At 42.7% G+C, this 21,613-nt stretch overlaps 1 protein-coding gene across 1 annotated transcript in view; it reads right to left on the bottom strand.

The window, feature by feature from the left end:
- The window catches only part of LOC111967579 (teneurin-3-like), a 229,472-nt gene that overhangs the window by 75,277 nt on the left and 132,582 nt on the right, over window positions 1–21,613 (bottom strand). The window contains exons 6-8 of the mRNA XM_070444793.1: window positions 12,813–12,938; window positions 9,251–9,465; window positions 3,005–3,215 (exon numbers count right to left, since the gene is read on the bottom strand). Coding sequence (XP_070300894.1) covers window positions 3,005–3,215; window positions 9,251–9,465; window positions 12,813–12,938 — 552 coding nt within the window. The remainder of the gene's footprint in view (window positions 1–3,004; window positions 3,216–9,250; window positions 9,466–12,812; window positions 12,939–21,613) is intronic.

Below are 21,613 nucleotides of genomic sequence, written 5' to 3'. Positions count from 1 at the left end.
AGTTTGTCAACAAGAAATGTGTGGAGTGGTTGAAAAACGGGTTTTAATGACTCCAACCTAAGTGTATGTAAACTTCCGACTTCAACTGTATGTGTATTTCTGATCTGCAAGCATGATATGCCATTCCCGAAATCCTCCCATGTCCCGTGAAGGTTTAAGCTTCCATATCCCGTTTGCTGTAGCCTGACTACTCCCATGCCATGTTGCCCATCTCGAACATTTTAAATCGCACAGTGGATTTCTTTATTCCTTGACACATTTTCTTTCTCCTTTGGTAAATCCTACTTACAAGCAACGGAATCTCTGAACTGTTTACAAGTAAATCCTCTGAGTTAATTGGACATATCCACTGACACGTCTTGTGTTCGTTCAAAAGACCAGCACTCATAAAGGGATCTCCCTCTAAGCTGGGGGCTCGTTTAGATTGCCATCTTAACACAAACGTTTAGTTTTTATTGCTTTTGAAGACGTGTATTGGATGTTCACTACCAGGATGTCAGTTTCAACCAGGAGTTGGAACTGCTTCAGGGAACAGAACCGAAAAACGGAAAAGAATGTAATTAAAAAACTATTTCAGAACAGGAATCAGAACCGGGAACGAACATGATCTATACAGTTCCGGAACATAACCSTTATTTTAAAAGCATGGGAACCAGTTAATAACATATTTTACGTTCCAGATATTTTTTTACAGTTCCACAAAAAATKTAACAAAGAGCCTATGCAAAGCCATCTGTCATTTAGAAACATATTCCATGCCAGCTGAACATATTTTCTAGTGTGTGTGTAGGCTACCCGCCTCGCCGAATCATAGGCTACTGTAGCCCACTGATGTTACAAGAGTGATTCAGAAATTAGGGAGAGATTTTTTTTATTAGAGAAGAATAGATTCACTTCTTCAATGCTTGTTAATAATACTACAGTTATCACRTTTCACATTGGATKTATTAACTACAAAAAGGTAAGAAGTGTTTTTATTTTAATTATTGTTAGTAGGGGTGTGTCGAGTACTCGGATAAAACGGGTAACGAATATTAAGAATTTTACRAATATGATTATGACACGAGTAATTTTGGCAATTATCCGTTGTGTGCTCCAAATAACTATTGGCTAGTTCTTCTGTCTGTAACACAACTGGCGGAGTATTGGTTGAGCCTGCTTCAACGATTTTATTAGAACAAKCAGCTCTCCGTTTACTCTCATATCCCCCAGACAGATACACGCTGATTTATCACTCGCTCGCTCGCTCACTCACTCACTCACTCACTTACAGTCCCTCACTCACAGTCACTYGTCTCAGGGCACAAGTCTCCCCTTCTCCAAACATCATGTATTAATCAGAATCCGTAGCTAGTCATTGTTGTTCAATCTAATTATTTTCTGTAGACATAGGCGATGTGGTTGTTTTTGTCTGTCGACTTGGTGTTGTTTAGTAGACCTACTTTGTCTGTTCRTATAATTATTTAATTGTTGACGACGTCTTGTGATCTAAGCTCATGCTTCTTGCTATTATTTCTTCTCGCCCAGGCATGTTTACCGAGCGACAGATCATTCGAAAATATAATTACAAATGTAGATAGTTTATTTTGATTGCAGGATAAGTGTTGGGAGAGAAAAGTTGTGCTACTCTCGAAAGTGAAACAATATATGGGGCAAGCGAATTAGCCTAACATACCGGCAGTAGTAACCAGCCATGCATGCATTAGAATTTTTATTAGCCTATTTCATTGATAAGTAAATAGCCCCCATGTGCATTTTCATCTGTTGGGGTCGTTTACCTTTGAACAATGTGTGTGAATGAGTGAAGGAATATAACGATGCCCTCTGAGATGCGATCTGAGTAATAGCACAGTAATGCGCACTCCAGGTATAGGCTTTACGGGCACCTAAGGCGCACTTCCGTGTTTCCCGATCACAAGTACATCCAATTACGAGTATCAAGTGTGATAAAATYGATATAATTACCAGTGGTGTATAGAACTTAATTAAAAATACTTTAAACTACTACTTGAGTCGTTTTTTTTAGGTATCTGTACTTTACTATTTATATTTTGGACTACTTTTACTTCACTACATTCCTAAAGAAAATGTACTTTTTCCTCCATACATTTTCCCTGACACCCAAAAGTACTCTGTATATTTTCAATGCTTAAGAGGACAGGAAAATGGTTCAATTCCCTTACTTATCAAGAGAACATCCCTGGTCAAATAATGCTTGTCATAACAAGATGCCAAGCGTTTCAAGCCAAGCYTCCTCCACCAACTTCTCTCGCTCTCTCCCCACCTGCAAAATTTGTCACATCTCGCACCCTACACTTGTCTGTCCAATGCATGTAGTTAAACAATTACATTTTGCCCGCTCCATAGCAAGCAGCTCTATCTGCACTGATTGGTGAAGTAATTTAATGTCGAACTATTTTAGATCCTTAAAAAGGAACAGAAGGAACGATATTAACTGTTATTTTTGGGGGTTTTGATCCAGTCCAGAACTTTATTTTGCAGATCGGAACAAGAAAAATAATGGTTCTATTCAGTACGAAATGATTGGAAAATAATTTTGGTTCCAAACCCTGGTTTCAACAGATCCAGGCAATTTTGACATTGGTTATCGATAACTCCATATCTTAAGAAACCTATTGACGGAATTCCCCAAGGCAAAACTCAGCCCTTTTTCTCTTTTCCCACAGCACAATTCCTGAGCCAGCACAAGGAGGCTGTCCTAAGGGATAGTGATGTTCATGCTATGTAAAGGCGTAAAATATGCATAAGACAATTCACACAGCCCAATCAACAAATTATGCTTGCACCATATAGTCTGTAGATGTAGTTTAAATTCTTGATTAGTGTATGTCTGTGGTTATCTGGCCTACCAGTGGCAACTATTCAGTCATTCTCTAAGTAGGAAAGTTCACTCAGTAACTTGGGGGAAAATAACCTCCAATAAGTACCTTAACACAAATTTACAGCGCCCTAGTCACCCATATCTACAGAGGTGGTCCCTTACCTAGGATGATGGTGTTGTATGATACTGTCTCCGGGCTCTTCCCATCATTGTAGAAGGCCAGATGCCACACCCCAGAGTCCAGGTACTGGATGAAGCCAGCTTGGTGGAGGCTGACCTGGTGCTCCATCTGCCCCCTGGCTTCCGGCTCCGTGGAAGCCCGCCTCTCTTTGGCGATGAGTCTGCTGCCATCCAGCAGCTCCACAAAGTCATACTGAAGAAAGGTGAAGCAGAGAAGTCAGTTGGGACTTATTCATTGGTCACTCGACATAAGATTATGAAAAATTCTGACGTGACATTCTTTGTAGTTCCAGGTGCATATAGGGAAAATATCTGTTTWAAAAAAGTATCCTTTTACATTAAAGGAGCTATCCATGATTGAATTGAGTCGAAGTAAAGATTTTCCAGAAGAATTATCATTTTCATTCTGTATGTWAAGTGTTTCAGTCACACAAACACAAAACAGGGTGTTGAAAGAAGTAAAAGGCGGACACAACACAAAGCAACTCTCCAACTGACTCAGTACGCATAGGAAATAAAGCATTAAAGCAAGGGTGAGCCAAGTCAACACTCAGTGGTTTAAACCCTATTGAGAAGAGCTGAGGGGTAGATAAGAGATATTACCCTGCTGATGTAGGCCATTTTGTGTTGGTGGCCAGGGGGCCAAGTACGAAAAGTCCAAAACCCAAACATTCCTTAACTCCCAGATCAGTGTGTACATATTGATTCCTTGGAAAAGGCTGATCTCAATCTAACAATAGGAGCAAATGATTATGGACAAGAAGCCAAGCCTAGCTTGGCCACCAAATGAACCACAAAATAATGATTAGCTAGTACTTGGGAATTCAAACTATCGTTGATAATTTCTTCACAAAACCTAGTTTTAGACAATTGATGAATCATGCAGAGTAAAACAATAACAAATGTAGTTATTCTTTTTTTGAGGGGTAGGTGACTTTAAAGTTGTTCCTCTCCTCAGGCTGTGAATGCAACCAACGGTCAATATCTCTCATTGTGGTTTTTCACGCTCAGTTAAGTAAACACATTGATTTTTCTCCCTGGCAATTTAACAGACCGTTTCTAAGGCAGTGGTGGWGGACTTTGTCTATTAAATATTAAAGCATTAGACTTCTCACTAAAGGCTTCGGTCATAGAAAAGCTATACTTAAATCCAAACTCCAGCAGAATAGTAAAAATGTCTCACCCCTTGTTCAAGAATGGCCYTTTTCCTTTTATTCAGATCACTTTTGGTTATTTGAAAAGGAAATAATCTCCAAAATATCACTTTTTAAAACAAGATACAGAAAGTTGGTTSCAATTTCAGTTTATTCCACCAGAAAAGACAGAACATATAATACAACAAAAATTGTGGTTAAACTCAAATATACTATAATTGAAAAATAAATGTTTAAAACAGTTATAATCTTTGTAAATAATATCATAAATAGTACTGGTGGAGTTATGTCACACATGCAGCTAAGACAAATTTACGGAAATGTCTGCTCTGCCAAAAATTACAACCAACTATTGCAGCATTACCGCAAAAATGGAAGAGGAAAGTAAGAAGGGGGAAAAAAGAAAGAAACTTGGCTGTCGGCCCTGCATTTAAGACCAAAATTGGTTAAAGAAAATTGTGATGAATAAAAAAGTATACCAACTTCATTTAAGGACAACAAATATTGACAGCAGTGCCATATACCATCCATCATTCCTTCAATTCTGACCAGTTTCCCAGTCCCTGCCGATGAAAAACATCCCCACAGCATGATACTGCCACCACCATGGGGATGGTRTTCTCGGGGTGTGGGGATGGTGTTCTCGGGGTAATGMGAGGTGTTGAGTTTGCTTTCTTGATGGCCAAAAAGCTATATTTTAGTTAAATCTGACCAGAGTACCTTCTTCCATATGTTTGGGGAGTCTMCCACATGCCTTTTGGCGAACACCAAACATGTTTGTTAATTMTTTTCATTAAAAWAATTGCTTTAATCTGGCCACTTCTGGCTAGCCAAGCTCTGTAGAGTGTATGGCTTAAAGTGGTCCTATGGACAGATATTCCAATCTCCACTGTGGAGCTTTGCAGCTCCTTCAAGGTTATCTTAGGTCTCTTTTTTGCCTCTCTGATTAATGCCCTCCTTGCCTGGTCCGTSAATTTTGGTGGGCGGCCCTCTCTTGGCAGGTTTGTTGTGGTGCMATATTCTTTMMATTTTTTAAAATAATGGATTTAATGGTGCTCCGTGGGATGTTCCAAGTTTCAGATACTTTTTTATAACCCAACCCTGATCTGTACTTCTCCACAACTTTGTCCCTGACCTGTTTGGAGAGATCCTTGGTCTTCATGGTGCCGCTTGCTTGGTGGTGCCCCTTGCTTAGTGGTGTTGCAGACACTGGGGCCTTTCAGAAAAGGTGTATATATATACTGAGATCATGTGAGATAGATTGCACACAGGTGGACTTTATTTAACTAATTATGTGACTTCTGAAGGTAATTYGTTGCACCAGATCTTATTTAGGGGCTTCATAGCAAAGGGGGTGAATACATATGCACGCACCACTTTTCTGTTTTCGAATTTCTTTAAATTTCACTTCACCAATTTGGACAATTWTGTGTATGTCCATTACATGAAATCCAGATAAAAATCTATTTAAATTACAGGTTGTAATGCAACAAAATAGTAAAAACGCCAAGGCGGATAAATACATTTGTAAGGCACTGTATATATACAAAGAATAAATAATAATATTATATCAGTTGAAAGTTTGGACACATCTACTAATTCAACKGTTTATCTTAATTTTTATTATTTTCTACATTGTAGAATAATAGTGAAGACATCAAAACTATGAAATAACACATATGGAAATATGTAGTAACCAAAAAAGTGTTAAACCAAATCAAAATATATTTTATATTTGAGATTCTTCAAAGTAGCAACCCTTTGCCTTAATGACAGCTTTGCACACTCTTGGCATTCTCTCAACCAGCTTCACCTGGAATGCTTTTCCAACAGTCTTGAAGGAGTTCCCACATATGCTGAGCACTTGTTGGCTGCTTTTCCTTCACTCTGCGGTCCAACTCATCTACACTTTTTTGGTTACTACATGATTCCATATGTGTTATTTAATAGTTTTGATGTCTTCACTATTATTCTACAATGTAGGAAATAGTAAAAATAAAGAAAAACTTTGAAAGAGTAGGTTTGTCCAAACTTTTGACTGGAACTTTATATATATACAAAAAATATATGGGGGATTGGAAATGATGCAGACAATTACATTGATGGAAGCTACAATCTATCTGCAATATTAAAGTTGATCTACCCCTAAAAGTATATTGTTTAAAATGATTAGCTAGTACTTGGGAATTCAAACTAGTGTTGACAATTTCTTCAAAAAAMCTGGTTTTAAACAATTGATAATTCATGCAGAGTAAGACGCTCAATAACAAATAGTTGTTTTTTCTTTTCTTGTGAGGGGTAGGTGATGCACTTTAAAGTTGCTCCTCTCCTCAGGCTGTAAATGTAACCAACGGTCAATATCTCTCATTGGGGTCTTTCATGCTCAGTTAAGTAAACACATCGATTTATCTCCCTGGCAATTTAACAGACAGTTTCTAAGGCAGTGGTGGTGGACTCTGTGTCTAGGCATTGACAGTTTCCTGCACAACAATCGCCTTGGACATAAAAGGAGGCTTCTTTCTTTAGGACTCTGTTTTGTTGTCTTTGATTTTGTTGGGTTCCTTCCTTCTTTCATCTTGTAATCCCTTCTTTCCTGTTGTAATTTGTATTGAACTTTTTTTTCTTTTGATAGTGGCCCAACTGAAAGAGGCTCTTCTTCAATAAGTCAAGTCGGAGAATGTCAAAAAGGTGAAGTTGAAAGCTTTTGCTCTAGAGTGAAGTGGAAAATAGCCACTGCCTGGTCACAACCCTTTAAGTCAGGGTTCCCCAACTTGCAGCCAGCAAGCCATTTGGCGAACTCTGAGCAAAAAAGAAATAAATACTTATGTGGTTGATGTAGTTTTTGCCCCTCACTTTTACTCCTCCAGTGGTGTGAGAAAAGAGCACAAGTATTTGATACACTGCCGATTTGCAGGTTTTCCTACTTACAAAGCAATGTAGAGGTCTGTAATTTTTATCATATGTACACTTCAAACTATGAGAGACGGAATCTCTAAAACAAAATCCAGAAAATCAACATTGTATGATTTAAGTAATTAATTTGCATTTTATTGCATGACATAAGTATTTGATACATCAGAAACGCAAACTTAAATTTGGTACAGAAAAACCTTTGTTGCAATTACAGAGATCATACGTTTTCTGTAGTTCTTACTAGTTTGACACACACTGCAGCAGGGATTTGGCCCACTCCTCCCTACAGATCTTCTCCAGATCCTTCAGGTTTCGGGGCTGTCGCTGGCAATACGGACTTTCAGCTCCATCCAAAGATTTTCTATTTGGGTAGTCTGAGGATCTGGCTAGGGCCCCACTCCAGGACCTTGAGATGCTTCTTACGGAGCCACTCCTTAGTTGCCATGGCGTGTGCTCGTGTCGTTGTCAATGCTGGAAGGACCCAGCCACGACCCATCTTTCAATCTCTTACTGAGGAAGGAGGTTTGGCCAAGATTCTCGCGATATCATGGCCCCATCCATTCCTCCCTCAATACGGTGCAGTCGTCCTGTCCCCTTGCAGAAAAAGCATCCCAAAGAATGATGTTTCCACCTCCATTCGCTTCACGGTTGGGATGGTTGGTCTTTGGGTTGTACTCATACTTCTTCTTCCTCCAAAACACGGCGAGTGGAGTTAGACCAAAAAAGCTCTATTTTTGTCTCATCAGACCACATGACCTTCTCCCATTCCTCCTCTGGATCATCCAGATGGTCATTGGCAAACTTCAGACAGCCTGGACAGCACTGGCTTAGCAGGGGACCTTGCGTGCGCTGCAGGATTATTATCCATGACGGCGTAGTTGTTCTAAATGGTTTTTCTTTGAGGACTGTGGTCCCAGCTCTCTTCAGGTCCTATACCAGGTCCTGCCGTGTAGTTCTGGCTGATCCCTCACCTTCCTCATGATCAGTTGTGCCCCACGAAGAGTGAAATCTTGCATGGAGCCCCAGAACCGAGGGTGATTTTACCGACCCTGCATCTTGAACTTCTTCCATTTTCTCCTAATAATTATGTTCAACAGTTGTCTTCCATTCTCACCAAGCTGCTTGCCTATTGTCCTGTACGCCATCCCAAGCCTTGTGCAGGTCTAACAATTTTATCTCTCCTGATGTCCTTACACAGCTCTCTTGGTCTTGGCCATTGTGGACAGTAGTGTGGAGTGCATGTTGTGATTTGTGTGGACAGGTGTCTTTTTATACAGGTAACACGAGCTCTCAAACAGGTTGCCACGGGTTTAATCAGGTAATGAGTGGAGAACAGGAGGGCTTCTTAAAGATTAAACTAACAGGTTCTTGTGAGAGCCGGAATTCTTTACTGTTGGTTTAGGTGATCAATACTTATGTCATGCAATAAAATGCAAATTTCATTATTTAAAAAATCATACAGATGTGATTTTCTGGATTTTTTGTTTTACGACCGTATTTTCCTTGTGATTAGTCTCTCCTACACAGTTGAAGTGTACCTATGATTATTACAGAGTTTCGAGCCCTACATGCCTTTGTAAGTAGGAAAAACCTGCAAAATCGGCAGTGTATCAAATTTACTTGTTTCTCCCCACTGTATATATCTATGTATGTATTGTATGTATATATATATATATATTATATATATATATATATATAATATATTATATATAATCCCATAATATATATTTTAAGTTGCATGGACATAACATTACCGCAGGAAAATGATCTCCAATTGATTTTAATTTTGTAAATTTGTTCCCAAGTATTTCCATACATAATATGATGTGATTGTATACAAACGTAAGCAAGGTTTGAAATGATTATGCTTTAGTCAAATATTCTATCTGTTTGGGCTTCTTGCGGTACATTTGCAGTCGACAAATGATTTGTAATTATGTTCCTGCCCCCCCGACCATCCGCTCAAGGATTAGAATCTGGTCGTTCAGTTGATGAACAGTGCTACAAATAAAACGTTGTCTTGGGACACTACAAACACTTCACTTTGTGAAGATAAAACTGAAAGGAGGAATATTCTAAACATGGCAGTGGATTTGTTTGTCATTTTGCAAAATTCATACAGTCAGATTTTTACACCCTACTCAACAGATGTACCATTTACCTGTGTGTGAGATGGTGGGAGACCCTTCCTCCCGTAGACCCCAACCAGTGCATTCTTCTGAACAGAGATGTTGAACTTGAGGAAGCRCGGCTGTTCCATAGCCAGCCGAGAGCGCCAGAACACCCCTGGCGGTATTCCCTGACCGACCCTCCTGCCCACTTCCACTTGCCCGGTGTCAACGGAGCTGTTTTCCTGGTGGGCCGCACCATTCCTGCCTGGAAGGGAGAAAGAGAGAGCGCTTACCGGATCATCACCATATTTGAAAACTATACCTATACTGTACAAGCTCTCTGAAACCAGTTACAGTTTTACAAACATCAGTTCTTGTGTTCTGTGAACCCATTTTCGRCAAAATGATAACATTTTCAATATCACCTTGATTGAAATAAAATGATGGAGAAGCAGCCTTTAGTCATTATKCCCCAGCCTCTGGAATAGCCTACCAGGGAACCTGAGGGGGGCCGAAACTGTGGACATATTTAAAAGATCTTAAAACCACACCATTTTAGCTTTGCTTTTCCTTTGGTGCTAGTCGTTCAGTTTTTGTTGTTTTTCTTTAGTTTTTCATCCTCTTATGTTTGTTGTGTAATAAATATTTMTGTTTCTATTTTCATATTTCATATTTTATTGCGTTGCATTCCATGTCTGAAATGGGCTGTATAAATAAAGCTTGATTTGATTTGATATKATACAGACACATGGCTCACWGTCTATATYGCCGGCCCTCATGAKATGAGTCCTGCTCATTAGGTGAGACACAGTCCAACATAGAAATACAAGTCAGCTTCAGTAGTTACAGATATTTCTACTTCCTGGTACAAACTCAGTGGATGACGGTGTACAAACTTCTTTATTCCCACTCAAATAGACCCTTGCTGGTTGCTCCATTATGAGACTGGAACAGATCGTTCCACCATCTGTTTCCCTATCTTTTTTGTGGTACTGGTGATTCACTAATGTTAAGGATCTARATGTAATAGCTGATACACTACCTGATACAATACATCAAAAGGACGGGGAAGTGATGCTTTTAAAGGTTTATGTAGCTGCAAAGACACCCACTTAAACATGACTCTGTCTGAGTTACGATCAAACATGAATTTGCCGACGACACGACGGCGGTAGGCCTGATCACAAACGACAATGAGACAGGCTATAACAGGGTTCCCCTCTTATGGGGTATTTTGTTCGACATAAAGCACTGTAAAAACACCAGGAAATCAGCTCCAAGTGACCTTATTTTTGGAAATCTGTTCCCAAGTAATCCCATGCATAATATGATGTGGTCGTATACAAATGTAAGCAAGGTTTGAAATGATTATGCGGTCAATTTGCAGTCTACAAATGATTTGTAATTATTTTCACGGCCACCTAACCAGCAGCTCAAGATAAAATGTATCTAATTGATGATCCCTGGCCTACGGGAGGAGGACATAGACCTGGCAGTGTGGTGCCAGGACAAGAACCTCTCCCTCAACGTCAGCAAGACAAATGAGGTGATCGTGGACTACAGGAAACGGAGAGCTGACCCCACCCCCGTTCACATTGAAGCGGCTGAAGTGGAGCTGGTCGAGAGCTTCAAGTTCMTTGGTGTCCACGTCACTAAGGATCTATCATGGTCCAAACACATCAACACAGTCGTGAAGAGGGCACGACAAGGCCTCTTCCCCCTCAGGAGGCTGAAAAGATTTGGCATGGGCCCTCAGATCTTCAAAAAGTTCTACAGCTTCACCATTAAGAGCAACTTGGGTGGCTGCATCACCGCTTGGTATGTCAACTGCTTGGCATCCCACCGGAAGGCGCTACAGAGGGTAGTGCGTACGGCCCAGTACATCACTGGGGCGGAGCTTCCTGCCATCCAGGACCTCTATTTCAGGCGGTGCCAGAGGAAGGGCCCAAAAATTGTCAAAGACTCCAGCCACCCTAATCATAGACTGTTCTCTGCTACCGCACGGCAAGCGGTACTGATGTACCAAGTCTGGAACCAACAGGACCCTGAATAGCTTCTAACCCCAAGCCATWAGAGGGCTAAATAGTTAGTTAAATAGTTAACCAAATAGCTACCCGGACTATTGACCCTTTTTGCACTCACTTTTTTGACTCATCACATACGCTGCTGCTACTGTTCACTATCTGTCACTTTTTCCCTAGTTATATGTACATACAGTACAGTGGAGGCTGCTGAGGGGAGGACGGCTCATAATAATGGCTGGAACAGAGCAAATAGAATGGCATCAAACACATGGAAACCATCTGTTTGATGTATTTGATACCATACCACCTATTCCGCTCCAGTCATTACCAAAAGCCTGTCCTCCCCAATTAAGGTACCACCAACCTCCTGTGATATGGTCTCTACCTCAATTAACTCGTACCCTCCACATCAACTCGGTTATCATAACTCATTGTGTATCTATTATTACTGCCGGTTTTACTTTTCTATTATTTCTCTATTCTCTTTCTCTCTGCATTGTTTGGAAGTAGGCATTTCACTGTTAGTCCACACCTACGAAGCACGTGATGAAAAAAAAATAATTTGACTTGTTCTCAAATGAAAGTTAAATACCCTACTTCCGTGTACAGTGATGTCATGATCAAAGCATTATTGTTAAAAATCTGTTTGCCTGATAATTATTTCAAAAACCACTTAGAATAAACATATGAGTGGAACTAAAGCAGGACTAGTGAAATTAAATGTAAATAAAAAATGATTTGCACTTTTCTCACAATGGCCCTCAGGAGTTTAGATTACAACAGACAATATTCATCCAAAATTCTTGGTATGAATCTGTCTTTGTATTTATGTCAGCTTCCCATTTCACAGTTTAAAATAAAGACCTTAAAAACCAAGACTGGTCCATTTGTGATTTTGGTGCTCCATTAATACCCATGAAGGTCGTTAATGTGGGTGTTTTCTATCTTTGTTTGTGTGGCTGTTTTTTGCATGAGGACCTTTCCTGTCACTTTACCGTGGCGCCAAAATGAAGACATACAGAGACCCGTTTGCCTCCAGAGAGAAAATGGCCTGCGAAAATGGCCTGCTACCGATTTGCCTTTAAACAGTCCCAAAACGAGCATCCTGCTATCGTCATTAGCACTACTAACAAGGTTTTAAATCTCGACCAGTTTAAATCACACTGAGCTTTCACCTGCCTCCTCAAACCCAATGAATACCATCATGGCTGTGCATCTTAAAAACCTAATAATACAGCCTTTTGCTGTAAAGAGGAAGGAAGGTGGTACACGTGGCAGACATCGCATACAAAATTACCTCTACTGGTAAAGGCTGAATGGGGTACGGTATAATGACTAGGTTGTGCAAAGCTGTCTGGACAATTCAGAAGGTATCTACAGTACAGGCAAAGCTACTTTTGGGACCATTTTTTGTGCTGAGCCAAATGCATCACATCAGCAAGCCGGATGAACAAACAAACAAGCATCCAGTGCAATTTAGGGCTACAAACATATTCAGAAACATAGAAATATGTTGTGTTCCTTTCCCAGATGTATGCTAAATACTTAGGTAAAGGGCTATCTGAATAGGTTTAGCTAAGGTCCTTACCATAGTCAGCTGAGAGTACTGTCAGTACGCTTGGTTGAGTGGGCAAAGCCTTCACCCCTCCGTTCTCAAACGCGGGTTGGTTTTCTGTTTCTTGAAGTTGCCAGTTGAGGCCGAAAAAGTGCATTGCTGTAATGTGAACAAAACAGTGGAATATACTAAGGTTAGGGCAAACGATCAAATCGTTAAGACAYGACACTTGCTGGACAGCAGGAAAAAGAGATCCGACAATACATCATTTTGTGGCCTGGGGTGACCTTGTCCCCTCTGCATTAAATCCTTCTATATATGGCCCTACATCTTCAATGTCTAAGAAATACTAAAGAGTGGGAATTATTTTGTACTAGGTTAGCTTACTATGGGTGTTCCCCATGTAGGCTAAGTGTTTTACTGTAAAACTCTACAGGGCCCAGACACAGCAAGCACAATCAATACTGAGGAGAGGAGGAACACTGCTGTGCCTCTTTAGGCACACTAGAGTGTCGGGACACAAACAGCACTGCATCAAAGAGCACAGTGGGACGTTGTACTTAAAAACCCAAACATTTGTCACCAAACAGACAGGAGGAGGCAGATGAGGGTCTACTCCTCAACTCCTCTAATACAAAGCAAGCAATTCAAAAACAAGCGACACAAGGACACCCCTAAATCAACAACAACAAAAAAATCTGGAAACCGAATTGTTTCTATGTGTATTTGTGTGTCAGAGGGTAAAAGTGTCTTCGAGCCTCAAACTATCTAGTTTTGCTAGTCTAGTATTGCGTAACCAACCAAAATGCAATTTTATTTCTCCAACCCCCGTCTCTGAATAAGATGCTATCAAGCTGTGTCTTGTTGTTTGGGGAGACTTGGTCTTCTATGAACACAGTGAGAGGGTGAGACTCCTTCAAAAGATTGGCAGCTGTGGCGCCGTGCTGAGGAGGCCAAACTCTACCGTTTAGGGTTTCTGAGCGGTTTGATCTGAATCAAACGTTTTTTCAAAACGCACTCCTTGCAGGGCGGCAGGGTATAGGGTCTTAACTGCGGGAAAATACATCGCTGACTCGCAAGGAGAGACAATGCAGCGGAATCAGAGAGAATGCAGAATGGGATCACATTTTTGACAAGTTTGGAGAAATTGGATGGATGCATATGGATGCAGCCTGGTGTCAGTTGTATTGAACAAAAATATAAATGCAACATGCAACAATTTCAAAGAAGTTGCTGTGTTACAGTTCATACAAGGAAATCAGTCAGGAAATCAGTCAATTGAAATACAGGCCCACTCAATGGGGATCCAGGTCCTGCCAATCAGAATGAGTTTTTCCCCACAAAAGGGCTTTATTACTGACAGAAATACTCCTCAGCACCCCCCAACCCCCCCCCATACAATCCCGCAGGGGAAGAAGCCAGATGTGGAGGTCCTGGGCTGGCGTGGTTACATGTGGTCTGCGGTTGTGAGGCCAGTTGGAAGCACTGCCAAATTCTTTAAAACAATGTTGGAGTTAGCTGATGGTAGAGAAATTAAGATTGAATTCTCTGGCAACAGCTCTGGTGGACATTACTGCAGTCATCATGACACTTGCACACTGCCTCAAAACTTGAGACATCTGTGGCATTGTGTTGTGTGAACAAAACTGCACATTTTAGAGTGGCCTTTTATTGTCCGCACTTGCGTAATGATCATGCTGTTTAATCACCCTCTTGATATGCCACACCTGTCAGGTGGATGGATTATCTTGACAAAGGCTAAAATGCTCACTCAACAATGTGTGCACTAAATTTGAGAATTTGAGAACATTTCTAGGATCTCTTATTTCAGCTCATTTAACATGGGACCAACACTTTACATTTTGTGTTTATAGTTTTATTCAGTATAGTTGTTTTTTGTTTACTGACTTGACTTGCTAATGTACGATATGTGTGTGTGTGTGTGTGTGTGTGTGCGTGCGCGTGTGTRCGCGTGTTAGAGAGAGCGAGAGATAGAGAGTGCGAGAGAGAGAGAGACCATGTGAGAGTGCATGTGAGAGCGCATGAGAGTTTCCTTGTATGTTCTGCATGTGTGGGACTGTGTTTCTTATCTGGGGGCTGGCAGAGGCAAAGTATACGAGTGTATATTGAAGCTATTTAAGACATTGCACCTGGCAGGTGTTATGGCTGCAGATGAAAGAGAGGAARGTGAAAAACTCAACCTGAGGCAACTGGCAAAGAAAGCCTATATCTGTTGAACTCACACACTCACACCAATAGGAACTCCCACGTGGCAAACACACTCATGCACTCACAGGCCCACACGAACGCAAACACACCCTTAAGCCATCGGCGCACTCATAAGCCGTATAAGCGGAATCCAGAAACAAGACAACCCACAAAACACACACACATTAGAATCACATGCAAGTTATGATAGAGCACGATAAAAACACGAATCACTAAAAAACAGGGTCCAGATCATAAAGGGATAATGTACATGGATATCGATATGGCACTTTTATGGCCCTCTGCTATGGAGAGCACTCTCCCCGGTATTCTCCATTGTATCATTTCTACACAGACCTATTTGTCTCTAGACCAGCATGTCATCCTGTCCTCCCTTCAGCACCATATGAATCCTATGGCAGTTCAGGGGAAAGTCACACAGACCAAGATTAAGAGTGTGTATCACTCAGGAAGACAGTTAGGACAGATAAATCTCCCCCTGTTTTATCGCTATGGTCAAGCCGCTAAAGGTTAGTGAGAAGTCATCTTTGATGCATGCTGTAAAAACCTGGCAAAGCCCATTCTGTGGGGGAATTATGTCCTATAGGGGAAATGGTTCGCTAATGAAAGAGATGAAAGCACTTCCTGGAAGACATTTTGTTGCACCAGAAAGTCTTACAGCTCTCGATTCCTCGCATCCCCACCCTCGCTTCTTCTCAAAACACTTTGGAGAAGAGAAGGCTTTCAAGTTCTTAGGATAGTTCCCTTTTTTCGGGGTTATCCACCATCAACACATGACGTTGTCACAATGTTGCAAATAGGTTGTGAGAAGGTCAGTCAAGACAAGTGACAACCTTGTGATAAACCAATATTGTCAGTAGGGTGCTGGGCGTGTTGTTCTCTAGACAGTGTCATTGTAGGGTGTCGAGGTGAATTTAAACTGTCTGTCTTTCAGGGCTCCTATGGATAGGACTGGGTCATGTCAGTGAGCAGGTTGACGTTTATTGTCATGAGTCTTGTCATGGAGGCAGAACTGAGCAATTTCCCCTTAGATAGGCTAGTTACAAAGTCAAAATTGGCTATATTATTATTATTATTATTTTTTTTTTTTCACCTTTATTTAACCAGGTAGGCTAGTTGAGAACAAGTTCTCATTTGCAACTGCGACCTGGCCAAGATAAAGCATAGCAGTGTGAACAGACAACACAGAGTTACACAGGAGTAAACAATAAACAAGTCAATAACATGGTAGAAAAAAGAGAATCTATATACAATGTGTGCAAAAGGCATGAGGTAGGCAATAAATCGAATAATTACAATTTAGCAGATTAACACTGGAGTGATAAATCATCAGATGATCATGTGCAAGAAGGATATTGGTACTGGTGTGCAAAAGAGCAGAAAAGTAAATAAATAAAAGCAGTATGGGGGGTGAGGTAGGTAAATTGGGTGGGTAGTTTACAGATGGACTATGTACAGCTGCAGCGATCGGTTAGCTGCTCGGATCAGCAGATTTTTTAAAGTTGTTGAGGGAGATAAAAGTCTCCAACTTCAGAGATTTTTGCAATTCGTTCCAGTCGCAGGCAGCAGAGAACTGGAAGGAAAGGCGTCCAAATGAGGTTTTAGCTTTAGGGATGATGAGTGAGATACACCTGCTGGAGCGCGTGCTCGCGGTGGGTGTAGCCATCGTGACCAGTGAACTGAGATAAGGCGGCACTTTACCTAGCACTAGCCTTGTAGATGACCTGGAGCCAGTGGGTCTGACGACGAACATGTAGCGAGGGCCAGCGACTAGGGCAATACAGGTCGCAGTGGTGGGTCGTATAAGGTGCTTTAGTACAAAACGAATGGCACTGTGATAAACTGCATCCAGTTTGCTGAGTAGAGTGTTGGAAGCTATTTTGTAGATGACATCGCCGAAGTCGAGGATCGGCAGGATAGTCAGTTTTACTAGGGTAAGTTGGGCGCTGAGTGAAGGAGGCTTTGTTGCGGAATAGAAAGCCGATTCTTGATTTGATTTTGGATTGGAGATGTTTGATATGAGTCTGGAAGGAGAGTTTGCAGTCTAGCCCGACACCTAGGTACTTATAGATGTCACATATTCTAGTCGGAACCCGTCCAGGGTGGTGATGCTAGTCGGGCGTGCGGGTGCAGGCAGCGAACGGTTGAAAAGCATGCATTTGGTTTTACTAGCGTTTAAGAGCAGTTGGAGGCCACGGAAGGAGTGTTGTATGGCATTGAAGCTCGTTGAGGTTAGATAGCACAGTGTCCAAGGAAGGGCCGGAAGTATATAGAATGGTGTCGTCTGCGTAGGGTGGATCAGGGAAACGCCCGCAGCAAGAGCAACATCATTGATGTATAAGAGAAAAGAGTCGGCCGACGAATTGAACCCTGTGGTACCCCCATAGAGACTGCCAGAGGACCGGACAACATGCCCTCCGATTTGACACACTGAACTCTGTCTGCAAAGTACGTTGGTGAACCAGGCAAGGCAGTCATTAGAAAAACGAGGTTACTGAGTCTCCGATAAAGAATATGGTGATTGACAGGATCGAAAGCCTTGGCCAGGTCGATGAAGACGGCTGCAACAGTAATGTCTTTTTATCGATGGCGGTTATGATATCGTTTAGTACCTTGAGCGTGGCTGGAGGTGCATCCGTGACCGGCTCGGAAACCGGATTGCACAGCGGAGAAGGTACGGTGGGATTCGAGATGGTCAGTGATCTGTTTGTTGACTTGGCTTTCGAAGACCTTAGATAGGAGGGCAGGATGGATATAGGTCTGTAACAGTTTGGGTCCAGGGTGTCTCCCCTTTGAAGAGGGGATGACCGCGGCAGCTTTCAATCCTTGGGATCTCAGATGATACGAAGGAGAGGTTGAACAGGCTGGTAATAGGGGTTGCGACAATGGCGGCGGACAGTTTCAGAAATAGGGGGTCCAGATTGTCAAGCCCAGCTGATTTGTATGGGTCCAGGTTTTCCAGCTCTTTCAGAACTCTGCTATCTGGATTTGGGTAAAGGAGAAGCTGGGAGGGCTTGGGCGCGTAAGACGGGGGGGGCGGGGCTGTTGCCAAGGTTGGAGTCGCCAGGAAGAAGGCATGGCCAGCCATTGAGAAATGCTTGTTGAAGTCTTCGATTATCACGGATTTATCGGTGGTGACGGTGTTACCTAGCCTCAGTGCGTGGCAGCTGGGAGGAGGTGCTCTTGTTCTCCATGGACTTATACAGTATCCAGAACTTTTTGGAGTTAGAGCTACAGGATGCGAATTTCTGCTTGAAAAAGCTGGCCTTTGCTTTCTGACTGACTGCGTGTATTGGTTCCTGACTTCCCGAACAGTTGCATATCGCGGGGGCTCTTCGATGCTATTGCAGTTCGCCACAGGATGTTTTTGTGCTGGTCGAGGGCAGTCAGGTCTGGAGTGAACCAAGGGCTATATCTGTTCTTGGTTCTGCATTTTTGAACGGAGCATGCTTGTCTAATATGGTGAGGAAGTAACATTTAAAGAATGACCAGGCATCCTCAACTGACGGGATGAGGTCAATATCCTTCCAGGGTACCCGGGCCAGGTCGATTAGAAAGGCCTGCTCGCAGAAGTGTTTTAGGGAGCGTTTGACAGTGATGAGGGGTGGTCGTTTGACCGCAGACCCGTGGCGGATACAGGCAATGAGGCAGTGATCGCTGAGATCTTGATTGAAGACAGCAGAGGTGTATTTGGAGGGCAGGTTGGTCAGGATAATGTCTATTAGGGTGCCCATGTTTACGGATTTAGGGTTGTACCTGGTGGGTTCCTTGATGATTTGTGTGAGATTGGGGCATCAAGCTTGGATTGTAGGACTGCCGGGGTGTTAAGCATATCCCAGTTTAGGTCACCTAACAGAACAAACTCTGAAGCTAGATGGGGAGCGATCAATTCACAGATGGTGTCCAGGGCACAGCTGGGAGCTGAGGGGGGTCGGTAGCAGGCGGCAACAGTGAGAGCTTATTTTGGAGAGATTAATTTTAAAATTAGAAGTTCGAACTGTTTGGCATAGACCTGGAAGTTGACAGAACTTTGCAGGCTATCTCTGCAGTAGATTGCAACTCCTCCCCCTTGGCAGTTCTATCTTGACGGAAAGTGTTATAGTTGGGTATGGAAATCTCAGAATTTTTGGTGGCCTTCCTAAGCCAGGATTCGGACACGGCAAGGACATCAGGATTGGCAGAGTGTGCTAAAGCGTGAGTAAGGCAAACTTAGGGAGGAGGCTTCTGATGTTGACATGCATGAGGCCAAGGCTTTTTCGATCGCAGAAGTCAACAAATGAGGGTGACTGGGGACATGCAGGGCCTGGGTTTACCTCCACATCACCCGAGGAACAGAGGAAGTAGTAGGATGAGGGTGCGGTAAAGGCTATCAAAAACTGGTCGCCTAAGAGCGTTGGGGACAAAGAATAAAAGGAGCAGATTTATAGGGCGTGGTAGAATAGATTCTGGGCATAATGTGCAGCCAGGGGATGGAGGGGCGCGGGTACAGCGGAGGCAAGCCCAGGCACTGGGTGATGATAAGAGAGGTTGTATTCCTGGACATTGCTGGTCTCAATGGGTGAGGTCACCGCATGTGTGGGGGTGGGACAAAGGGGGTATCAGAGGTACGGAGAGTGGAACTACAGGGTCCATTGCAACCAAACAATGACAATGAAAACTAGCCTGAACACACAGTATGCAAGGCATATTGATATTTGAGAGAGACATACAATAAGGCATAAAGTGATTGCAGGTCTTGATTGGGAGGCTAGCTAAAACAACGGTAAGATAACAGCAGAATAACAGGTGCTAGTCGACAACGCAACAACAGGTAAAAAATGACGATGACTAGGCAGGAGGGTCGGATTAACTACACACAGATCTGAGTTAAAGCACAGAGCCGACAGATAAGACACAAATAAACAGAATGGAGTACCGTGATTAATGGACATCAAGCATGCATCAGCTATGTAGCCAAGTGATCATAGTGTCCAGGGGGCAGCCGTAGATGGAGCAGAGAGGCTCCACTAAGCTAGCCGCGGCGTGTAAAGTTAGTAGCCGGGGGGTGTTGCTCAGACGGAGGGTTCTGCTCAGACGTGTTGTGTCGACAGAGAGAAATCCAAAGCCAGATGGCGATGGCGAAAGAGAGGTTGTGAATATGTAGAAATAGTGTTTGCTAACTGGTGCTAGCTTCGTGGCATGGCAGTGGCACTAGCTCTTCAGCTAGCCGGCAGATGGGCTAGCCGAGGCTAGCTCAAGGCTAACTGGTGCTTGCTTCGGGACAGAGTGTTAGCCAGTAGTAGCCACTCGGTTGCAGCTAGCTAGCTGGTGATGATACGGTGTAAATTGTCCAGAGCTTGCGTCAAGGATCCGGTGATGTGGTAGAGAAAAAGCAGTCATATGCTCTGGGTTGATATCGCGCTTGCAGCTAGCCGGCAGATGGGCCTAGCTCGAGCTAGCTCAAGGCTAACTGGTGCTTGCTTCGGGACAGAGGTGTTAGCCAGTAGTAGCCACTCGGTTGCAGCTAGCTAGCTGTGATATACGGTGTAATTGTCCAGAGCTTGCGTCAGGAATCCGGTGATGTGGTAGAGAAAAAGCAGTCCTATATGCTCTGGGTTGATATCGCGCTGAGCTAGCCGGCAGATGGGCCTAGCTCGAGGCTAGCTCAAGGCTAACTGGTGCTTGCTTCGGGACAGAGGTGTTAGCCAGTAGTAGCCACTCGGTTGCAGCTAGCTAGCTGTGATAATACGGTGTAATTGTCCAGAGCTTGCGTCAGGAATCCGTGATGTGGTAGAGAAAAAGCAGTCCTATATGCTCTGGGTTGATATCGCGCTTGCAGACTGGCAGGTATCGGCCCGGTATTGAAGCTGGCTGTGTCCGAGTTAAGGGCGAAGACCGCAGCAGTGGCTAACTGACTACTAGCTAGTAGCTAGTTATCTGGCTAGCTTCTGATTGGGGTTACGGTTCAAAAGTATATAAAAAATAGCAGGTCCGTACCACATTGGGTGAGGCGGAATGTAGGAATGTATATTCAGTTCCTAGATGGAAAGTGAAATTAAAATAAATACGAAATGTATACGAAAAATACGAATACTATTTACACGGGACAAGACAGGACAAAGACACATCCGACTGCTACGCCATTCTTGGATTCAATTATATATATATTATTCAATGGATTCATTATAAAAATGCATGAGAAAAAAAGAAGCTTTTTGTTCTTAATTTAAGTTTAGGGTTAGGCATTAAGGTTAGCAGTCTGGTTAAGGTTACATTTAAAATTAGTTTTAATGACTTTGTGGCTGTGCTAGCTAGTGACCACTAGAGCAGAGCTGCCTCCAGAACAAGATTCATGACGAAAAACGCTAACCTGCTGTCAGTGCTGCCACTCTGTGGGTGTTTTATCAGAATAGCAGGATGATGCAAAGCCCTTGTCAGTGGAAATGCCATGATCTGACAGATTCAAACACGACAATGTCATCGGGACATGTCTCTGTATCCGACTGACATACACCGACTGGTGGAACAATATCCTAAAGTCTGCTATATCTGCTCAGCAAGATAATGCAAGATAATGCCGAGAGAGCATTATCTTACCAATTATCTTACCAATGAGAAGATCCACT

The sequence above is a fragment of the Salvelinus sp. IW2-2015 genome, linkage group LG8 (genome assembly GCF_002910315.2).
Source record: "Salvelinus sp. IW2-2015 linkage group LG8, ASM291031v2, whole genome shotgun sequence".
In the NCBI taxonomy this organism is placed as follows: domain Eukaryota; kingdom Metazoa; phylum Chordata; class Actinopteri; order Salmoniformes; family Salmonidae; genus Salvelinus; species Salvelinus sp. IW2-2015.
This window is presented reverse-complemented; position numbering and strand designations above follow the sequence as displayed.